The following is a 10484-nucleotide window of genomic DNA, read 5'->3' as shown; positions in this document are numbered from 1 at the left end:
CCCCCCCCCCCCCCCCCAAAGAAAATCAAGATGGGAATAAAGGAAATATTTAAGTCCGCCCGAGTGCCATCCATCCTTATACTGGGGTTGGTTTATGTGGCCTACGTACTCATTGGTGGGGTGGTATTTTGGAAGTTGGAGGGGGATCTCGGGGAGAAGGACATCAGTCTCTTGTTGATGAACAAGGAGAAGCTGTTGTCAACTTACACATGTCTGGACCAAGATGGCCTTGAGGAGGCGGCACAGGTGAGGAAGATCAATAACACTAACCGGTGTGCTGTCCAACCATTAAATCCCTCTGTGTAGATAGATGAACGTTCATCCCAGTGACGTGCAGTCAGTGGAGGCAGGTGAGGCAGTGCCTCACCTGTCATCATCGAAAGCTGTCATGGAAATATCAAATGAAAAAATAAATTAAACAGTTATATGTATTTAGTGATTTGTATTTTAAAGTTCTTGTCCATTTAACTTCACCGTTTTAGGATTTTTTTCAAAATCGCTGAATTTTCACATTTACCGTTCAAATACGAAGTAGAGACGAGCGGTGACGTCATTGATGACGCCAGTGCCTCACCAGCCATGAACCTCACCGCACGTCACTGGTTCATCCAGCCATCCGTTTTGTAACCGCTTAACCTGACTCGGGTCTGAGGTAAGCTGATGCCTATCCCATTTTACTGTGAGCAAACGAAACCATTCACATTCGCATTATTTGGGCAATTCAGCTTCCTTGACCAAATCTTACGAGCATGGTTTTGAAATGTGGGAGGAAGGATAACTGGAGAAAAGTCACGCAAGCATCACACAACGAGGCTCAGCCCCAGATTGGAGTCCTAATTGTGACGGTAACATATAGCGTTACTGATGGGGTAGCGGTTCAATCTCCAGACTTCTCTTCTGTTCTGCCATTTCCCTATAGCTCAGGAGATGGGCACTCCGGTTCCTCGGGAGCCATATCCTGCGCGTTTTAGATTGCTTCCAACACAACCGATCGATTCAAATAATCAGCTCATCTCTCTTGGCGTAGGGAGAGCTCTAAAAATGGCGGGACATGGCAATCAAGAAACCAGAGTTACATACTCTCGCTTTATCAGACATATCCAAAGTAAGGCCCGGGGGCCAAATGCGGCATTTTCTTTAGACCTGCAGCCTCCGTGAAAAAATCATGTAGGTCTGACCCACATGCAGAATGAATACATTGGGCAATAGCGTTGTTACATGTGTTTGCTAAGTGATGCCATCAGGAGGCTAAATTAGGAAAGGCTAATTAGTATATGGGTAATTAACTGAATGGGCCCCCAAGTCATTTGTCATTGACATAAGCCTGAATACGTTTTCACTCCATAATAATAAACATTTAAAAATCCAATCATCTAATATTTATGTTATAGTTTAAATGAGCCTAGCACTTGTTATAATGAATATTACTTGTTTATTTCTCTGTTATTGTGTTTATAATTCTGTAAATATTAAACTGACATGGTGAGATCTATTTTTGTCTCAAATATAATTGTCACCCGAGTGCTGTTCAACTGTTACAAAAAAGGTTGTGTAAAAAAAGTTACGTGAATATTCAATTTGGATTTTCAACGTCCACAATTTTGATATGAACGTTTCAAATGAATCCAAACACATGCTTAACATAGCTGAAATTAAAACAAAAAAAAGCACATGTGAAATACAGAATGGCTCGTTGAAATGTATTTACATTTATTGATGTTATATGTAAAAAAAAAAAAAAAAAAACGTCTGCCAATATTGGCCCTCCCTACATTATTAACACACCAAATCTGGCCCCCTTTTCAAAACGTTTGGACACCCCTGCTCTATATACAGTAACCACCCGTTTATCGCAGTTAATGGGGGGCCAGAACCCCCCGCGATAGGTAAAAATCCGCGAAGTGGTGAGGTCCCAGCCCCACCGCCGCCCATGATCACGCCCACAACCCTCTACCTGAGGAATTTGTGTGCAATCCTTTGTGAGTATCAGCATGATTAAAATATATAAACAGTATGTATGCTTAATATATTTTAAGACAGACTATAGGAGTACACACAACTGCTTAAATGTTAAAAAGAAAACGTTATACAGTTATTAACATTCTTCAACATTGTCTTTATGCAGCTGTGACAGTGTAGCATCCATTAGCCTCCAGCGACCTGTTTACCAGCTGCTTTGGTCCCTTCACAGTCAATATGTTTCTGTTTAGAAAATTAAAGAGGCGCCGAGACATATGCTGCTTTTTTGTACAAACCCAATGCCATTTGTGATAATACTAGTGCAGTGTGTTCTACTGAAGACAAATTCCTTGTGTGTTCGACACACTTGGCCAATAAAGATGATTCTGATTCTGATCATGAATCTCTCTCTCTCTCTCTATTTCTTTTTTCTCTCTTTCTTTCTTTCTCTCTTTCTTTCTTTCTCTCTCTCTCTCTCTCTCTCTCTCTCTCTCTCTCTCTCTCTCTCTCTCTCTCTCTCTCTCTCTCTCTCTCTCTCTCGTGCAAACACACACTTCCCCTAGCACACACACACATACATTCCTGCTTCAATTTTTTGTGAGGTCCGGTTAACTCCAGGTAAGGAGTGAGGACGACCGTTGCTGAAAAGTTTAGAGAAGAACTAGTGTTACATCTGAACACTAAATGTCACCCCATTCCCGACTTCAACTTCTTTAAAAATAAAGAAATAAAAAGTGCACTTGAAATTGAAATGACATCAGCAGTGAGGTTTCTGAATGGGTACATTCAAAGTCCTCACCCCTGTAGTGAATTTGGTTAAAATAGCGTTTTACTTTTTGCGGTATGAACTTTTTCCGCTCATTAACCACGCACATACATACACACACACAAACACACGCTGTGAGTAAAAAGTGTGTGTATCCAATTGAAATGAAAATACACACCAAAAAATCATTTTGAGTGAATTTGTGAGGACCTCTCTGAAACGAATGCATATATAGACCCTCTATAAGCCTTTAGAATTAAAAACTTGTGAGGACCGACCAAAATGTCCTCACAACGTATGGTATAAAATGTTAGTGGTCCTCACAAGACAAGTCATACAAACACACACACACTAAATGGAAAGCATTGATTTAGGCAAGTACAGTATTTGAATAGACTGATCAAACAGTAACCCACGTGATTAGACAGAGGAGGGTGCTGGACGGGTCTCCAAAGATGCACAGCCAATCCACATGGCTGTAAATCATGAATTATGGCGCTGTCATTGGTCAACGTCAGCGCTGGGAACCAATCAATCAATCTACAGCCAAGTACAAAACCTCTGAGCCATTTAGCATTTTTTTTCTGAACGTTTAAGTGATAAGTGAACGGCGAAGTAGTGGGGATTAATGAATAGTCTTTTCAGACAAAACCAATTTGGTAACTTAAGTTGTCAGACGGAAGACTTATGGAATTTCTAACACTTTATAAGTGGGGAAATGTATGAATGCTAAGATAAGTTATAAATGGATTTAAGAAAGAAACATAGAATACTTTATATTGCACATTAACTTTAAACACGTGGGGCTGTATGATGGCATCACATTTCTGAGGTAGAATCTCCATGTTCTGCATTTATTGAGGTTACATTTGGTTTTGCTCCCTTTAGTGCCTTTTTTTGTTTTGGCATCTGCGTCCCTTGTGTTTAACCAATCGGCTCCCTCATCCCTTTGTATCTGTCACGTTTTGCGTGATGGTGATGGCAGATGCGGATCCCAAAAAGCAGGCAGGAAGGAGGAGCAGGTTGTATTTGAGAAATTGTATTAAAATAAAGTCAACAGGAACAAATCTGAACAGAAAAAATACAAAGTATCAAAAGAAAACCAAGTGTAAAAGTCCGGCAAGGTTAAACAAACACATGCACAGCATACAATGCATACAATTGCATACAAAGCATACAACAAACAATGACCCGACACCGGATGGTCGTGCCGGGAGTCCTTTTAAGTGTCAGTGATTAAAACGACCAGTACCTGCAAGGCTGCAGGCAGGGCTGACGTCGCTACCCGTTGGTCACCAACCCGAACGTGGCAGTCTCCAAGGCTCGGGACGACCAGCACCTGTGCAGGTGCAGGCGGGGCCGACAGCGCCACCCGTTGGTCACCAACCAGATCATGATAGTACCCCCCCCCCTTCAAGGGACTGCTTCCAGAAGTCCCAACAGTTTCCCAAAAGGTCCCCCCCCCACGCGCCCCCCCAGATGTTGGACAACGGCCCGGTCTACACCGTGCGGGAGATACTGGACTCCAGGCGCATGGGCAGGGGAGTGCAGTACCTGGTCGATTGGGAGGGCTATGGGCCAGAGGAACATCAGTGGGTCCCCCGTTCCTGGATCCTCGACCCATCTCTCACCCGGGCATTCCATTTGGCTCACCCCTCCAAACCGGGTGGGCCGCCAAGAGGCGTCCGTTGAAGGGGGGGGGCACTGTCACATCCTCGTCAACGCCAGGAGCGTGCCCATCCCCTCCCTTCCTGGCTCTCCTGACTCACGCACCTGTTCCCCATTTCCTTAATTGTGCCTTCTGGCTATAAAAGCCACCCTTACCGTTCAGTTGTTGTCGGTGTATTCCAGGAAGTTCCCCGTCACCCCTCCGCACGCAGGTCTGTTTTTGTCGTCGCCCTCTACCTTGCCTTATTTTCTGTCCATGCCATATGTGTCTCAGTAAAGACTGTTTTTGGAATCACTGTCTCCACCGTGTATTTTGGATCCGACCTTAACCACCTTCCGTCATCCCTTGAGTCCTGTCGCCACTCCTCAAGCGGACGTGACATTATCTTGTCCGGGTGTTTGCAATTGTCAAGTCACTTTGCTTGTGTTTAGTTCCCTGGGTTCTGTCAGTATTGATCGAATCATTTTGTGTGTTTGTGTGCTTTTGTCGTGTTTTGTTTTCTGTCATTTTTTTTCCTGATTTGGTTCCTTGCGGGTTTTAAGACTTTCAATTAGTTTTTTTCTCAGTGTACAGTGTACTTGTATTTTTGTTACATATATTTTGTTAGGTCCAACTTGCTTTCCCTGCCTCACTGCTTCTTGGTCCCTCCATCTACCATCACGCAAAACGAGACACTACATTTCCGGCTTCCCGTGTAGTTTCCAAAAACATGGTTCAGTGCGTGGGTTCAGTTCCCTCTCTGTGACAGTGTAAATGATAGTTTGTCAAATGTTCCCCGTGAGTGATTGGTTTCCATTCCAGACTTTAGTCTGCCTGAAGTAATCTGGGGTTTAGCTACATTGGACACTGCACAGGATACTTTATATAGAAAATGGATAGAAGAATGGATGCATAGAGCAAACAGAAGAACTAAGATAGACAAGATCTTGAGCATGACATCTGTTTAAATTCTACACTTCAAGTCTTGCCTGCCAATATTTGAAGGATTCCATTCTTAAGTCTGCCATTGCCTTCATTTATCATTGCAAGCCTATAAATGGGGGACAACCTGATTTTCATCTGACCGCTTTGCTTTTTTGCTGCTTGTACAATTTGCTTTCAGACTACATGTCTCCTATTAAAATACTTAAACAGATGCTCTTTTACGCTGTTGCTATGCAAAACATATTTGTTTGCTCTTGGTCGCTTTCTGCAATTGTTTTATTTAGTGCGTGCCGGTGAGCCTGTGAAAGAGTTTCATTTTAATTTAGCATGAGATTCATTTGCAATTGGCATGTCATCATCACAATTCCTCTTGCCGGCTGGCTGCTCATTTATTTCTCTACAGGATGTCACACATATTGAAAAGTGATGGGCCAAAAAGCCCTGACCGTGTTCTGTTCATATTTGGGCCCTCGGGTCACATTTGAACCATCATTCACTTCCAAATGCGCACCGCATCCTTGAGTTTTATTTACCTCATATCCTCGCCAAAGGAAAGTTTGCTTTGGTGACGATGACAGCTCGAATAACTGCATGTCACAGTCTTATGCTCAATTTTCAGTTTCTCTGAGAGTCGCGGCCAAAATAACTGCTCCCACCAAGTTAAAGCCCATCTTTCATCGTGTCACTTTAATATTTCCATCCCATCGTTTGTGGAATCAACATTGTATTTGGCGAGAGAATCGAGTAAGACAATGCCTATGATGTCAAGCTGAGAAAAAGGAAAGAAAGGGTCACCGATATTGTCAGGGTGCAAGCCTTTTACGTTCAATTATCCTAACTTGCACAAATATGTGCATAGACTCTTGCCTCTCATTCTGCTCAGTCTTATCATCTGATTTAAACTCTCTTCTCGCCACCTTTCTGCCGTTTCTCCACAGGGAGAGCAAGAATAAGGTTGATTGCATCATTAGTGTTTTAACGATTCTATTCCGATTGTTGGTTAACTTTTTGATAGCCAACCGTGTTCTAATAAATGTGCCACTTTCGGTTTGTCAAAGAAATGGAATGGAGTTAATTGCGATCCAGTAGTGGCAGAAGTGCTCACTTGAATGCAAACAGACTGGTAAAAAGCAGAAGCACCGTTTTAACTACTGAGCTTGAGTAAACCAGTATAAGGTTCAAAATTTGTTTTTTGTTGCTTCTCGGGTTTCCCATTGCCCCCCCGCCCCCACTCGTCGTTTTTGTTATTCTTTATTTTTTATTATTCCCCTTCTACCCTCTTTGGGACCAGTGCTTTGTGTTGTAGCTTAATAAATCATCCTGCACGAACCTCTGTCGCGTTGCTGGCTGTAGGGGTGGCAGCCGTAGAATTAAAAAAAAAGTCTGGCGTAGGGGCGGTCGTAACTCGCGCCGGTCGTAAATCGGATGTTACCTGTATCTACTTTCAAGAATAGATGGATATCATTCAGAAAGGTTGGACAGCTCCGAAGCAAATAATGTAGCAAATTTATGAGGTTATCATGAATCCACATGTTCATAGTAAAACTTTGAACAGTTTAATGACAGTATTGTATTTCTGAAGTTTCTACAAGTCACAAGTTATTTCCATGCTATCGGCATGCACTACTGAAGGCCAAGCGATGAAATCCACGGCCGCCACTGGTTTGCACTAAGAACTGAGGACGACGGGGCTAATGATCAGATTTTAGATTTTCGGAAGGTATAGCTTGTTTTAAAGGTTGGCACAAGACACAAAGCATTCACCGAGCATTATTCTTTGGATCAACCAATTCAATTCAATTCTCAAATGGGCCATGAAGGGAGAATATCTTGCTTCTACTAATCAGCCGCATTTACATCTTTATGTTACTTGTTGCTTAATCTACGGAGGTTCAAAAGTCATAGACCTACTTTAACAAAGAAATGCAAGTGTCCTTTAGAGTTTGAAAATGCGCTTGTAAATATAATGTAAATACAAAAATATACAGTGATACCTCATCTTACAAACTTAATTGGTTCCCAGAAAGTGTGTGTAAGGCAAAAAGTTTGTCTACCAAGCATTTATTTCCCATAAAAAAAACATTAAAATGAGAATAATCAGTTCCCAGGTCCCCATAAAAGTTAAATTTCTACCAAATATGCCTTAAAATTACACACAATATACCTTATTTTATGTATAATAAATGTGCTATTGTATTGTAATTAAATAAATAAACTCTACTACATAATAAAGTTGTTTTATTTACCTTTATGATGGTAGTTGTCAATGGCTGACGAACTTCCAGGTTGCCTCTTGATGATATTCGAGTGATAATACCCACACTCACAATGTCCCCTGCTAGCTGCTTTTCGTTAATCCTAATCAACAGAAGTTTTTCAACCTCTTTTATTGCCTGAGACCGTTGCTTAGACAACACAGAAACACCCTTAACCACACGTAGCAATGGTCGACTTTGCATACTGGTAGTCACACAAACGCACACCTCGTTTGTGATTCTCGATGATCTTCTTTTGTTCGACCGTAATCTAGTTTTGTGTCTTCTTCGTCTTACCACTAGCCTGTGGTGGGGTCTTTTTCGGTCTCATAATGGCAAAAGTATCCTTGACAACAAACCACTTAAGGAAAGGGGTGATGAAAACTAGTCCGCCAGCTGTCCGACCGTGTGGTTTGGTGTTCTTCCGCCAAAAACTAGTCCCCCAGCCACCGTGATGCTCCATGTGGTTTGGTCCGTTTGTATGCCAAATTTATATTCTAGCTAATTTAATCTTCGTAAGGGGAAAGGTTCGTAAGCTAAAGCGTTCTTAAACTGAGGTATCACTGTACAAAAAAGTAGTAGCTATCAGTCATTAAATGTAAGGCTGAAAAGTAAAAGAGTTGTCAGAAATGTAAATACACCAAATCCAGTTAAATTCAAAATTCTGGAACAAATTCTTCCAAAGTAGTGTTGAACTGTGGATTTGTTTTTTCTTACTTGCCTCATTGCTGTTATATGTTGTAGCTCGCAAGCTCATGAGTGTAGGGCAGTTCTCTTTCCTTGTTCTAGTTCACACCGAGATTACGATTGTTAAGCAAGTCTGTAATTGCTGAGAACAGTTCAATTCTGAGAATTGTCTTGACCGGAACACAAACCCCAAGAAAACAAATGTCAACACTGAGTCGGCAGGCATCGTAGTTTTTGTTTTTGTTTGTTTGTTTGTTTTTTGTGTGTTGTTTTGCTTCCACCTCCAGGTTATTCGAGATGCTTCTAAAGTGGGCCTGAGTTTGAAAGGCAATGGCACCACAGACGGATTCTGGAAATTCACCAGCTCGGCTGTGTTTGCCGCCACTGTGGTCACAACCATAGGTTAGTTAGTAAGCTTGATACACATGGGTGAAGGGTATTCCTGCTTTTATGCGGAGGCGCTGCAGGGAAGACAAATGTGCAGGGATGACAAATGTTGAGAATACAACCTTCAAATATTTATCATTTACAGGTTATGGAAACATGAGTCCCAGCTCTACCACTGGTCAGATCTTTTGCGTGTTCTTCGCCCTTTTTGGCATCCCACTCAATATGGTGGTGCTCAACAGGGTGGGCAAGTACATGGTCGTCATTGAGCGGAACACCTCCGACTTCCTCGAGAGGAAGACTGGCAAACGGGTGAGGATCTCTTTCAGGATGATTTTTTTTGTCGCTTCACCGCCTCCTTTTCTCCGCTTAGAGTTGTTCACGCTTCTTCGTCCACTCGGTGTCCTACGTTTCTGGAGCCATCTTCTTCTTCATTGTTCCCATGCTGGTGTTCCAGCTTCATGAAGGGTGGACCTACTCAGAGGCTATCTACTACTGCTTCATCACGCTCAGCACCATCGGCTTTGGGGACTTTGTGGCCGGTACATCTCAGAGCGCGCTCATCAAAGCTTTATCGCCTCCATCGTCATATTTAAATGTTTTGTTTTCAGATAATAACCCAGATCAAGTGTACCCACAGTGGTACAGCGTCCTCATGGCCTCATGGATATTCTTCGGCCTAGCTTGGTTGGCACTCATTATCAACCACTCTATTGATATCCTTGAGAAGCTCAACTGTCTTGTGAAACAGTGGTGGGAGGGTGACAAACGGGAGGAACAGGAGAGTCATAACCAGAGCACAGAGCTGAAGGAGCATGAACATGTCAAGCAGCCACCTTTAACTCAGTAAGAAAAAACAAGCGGTCTTCCTTACTCATAAGGACATGATGAATGTGCATGCATATCAATTGTGTTTATACTGTACTCACTTTGATGATTTATACACTATTTGGTCATGTCATAGCTGACAGTCACAGAATTATAGTACTGTAGTTGCATGGAACTCTTATCTGCTGAAAATTCAGTTGATTTGTGCTATTATTGTCATCCATTTTCCGTACCACTAATTCCTCATTAGGGTCGCGGGGCTATTACAAGAAAATAACTTAATTGCAATATTGTGAAAATGTTTTTATATGTCAGTAAAAAGCTAACTGACTGATTTTCCTGTCTCAGTTTGACTTATGTTGCACAAATCTTGCCTTGTTCACTTCCATTTTTTTCTCTTTAAATATGATTTGGTTTCTCTTCGCTGGAGTTCTCTGTGCCGTCAGAAGCCCCATTTCCACTAGGTGGCAGTATTACATAAACAGCGCCAAAAGGAACTGAAACTGGAGCTGTCGGCTCTACTAGAATTGTCTTTCCATAGCTGCGGTCAGTTGTATTTTTTACGAGACGTACAGTTTGCTCTCTCGTTTAAGTTTAATTGTATTCAAATCCACATTTACTGCAACATTTATTTTGCTGGATTGGAAACGTACTTCTTTCCTCATGAGGAAATGAACTTGATGGGTTCTCACAAAGGTCACAGTGGGCCTTCCAAAGGACAAACTATTTCATCATTCGTTTATTTAATTGAAAGTCAGTGAGGAGTGCCAATGCCAAAGGCAGATGGCAGGCAGAAGTCCCGGCAGAATGGAAAATTACAAGATGCCAAAAGCCACAAATATAGAGTCATGCAAGGGTCAAAGAATAATTGGGTGAGCTATTAGGAAAAGTGCAAAATTCCAAAGTATGGAGGAGGACAGAAATGGCATTCTGTGTATCTTTCCCCTCCTTTGCTTAGTTATGGGTAAGTTATGGGGAGTGAAAGTGACGGGATTGCAACCATTGCACA

General features: G+C 42.2%; 1 protein-coding gene across 1 annotated transcript; it reads left to right on the top strand.

The window, feature by feature from the left end:
• The first annotated feature begins 30 nt into the window (after positions 1 to 30).
• On the top strand, positions 31 to 9739 carry kcnk17 (potassium channel, subfamily K, member 17). Its single transcript, XM_089004942.1, has 6 exons — positions 31 to 246; positions 4540 to 4605; positions 8548 to 8662; positions 8793 to 8959; positions 9021 to 9189; positions 9259 to 9739. Exons 1-6 carry the CDS (start codon positions 31 to 33, stop codon positions 9495 to 9497), a joined length of 972 nt encoding a protein of 323 aa, XP_088861068.1. The 3' UTR covers positions 9498 to 9739.
• The last annotated feature ends 745 nt before the right edge of the window (positions 9740 to 10484 follow it).

The sequence above is a fragment of the Hippocampus bargibanti genome, linkage group LG09 (assembly GCF_051943395.1).
Source record: "Hippocampus bargibanti isolate YZ-2025 linkage group LG09, ASM5194339v1, whole genome shotgun sequence".
Lineage (NCBI taxonomy): Eukaryota > Metazoa > Chordata > Actinopteri > Syngnathiformes > Syngnathidae > Hippocampus > Hippocampus bargibanti.
The sequence above is the reverse complement of the archived record's forward strand: the minus strand, read 5'-3'. Positions and strand labels throughout refer to the sequence as shown.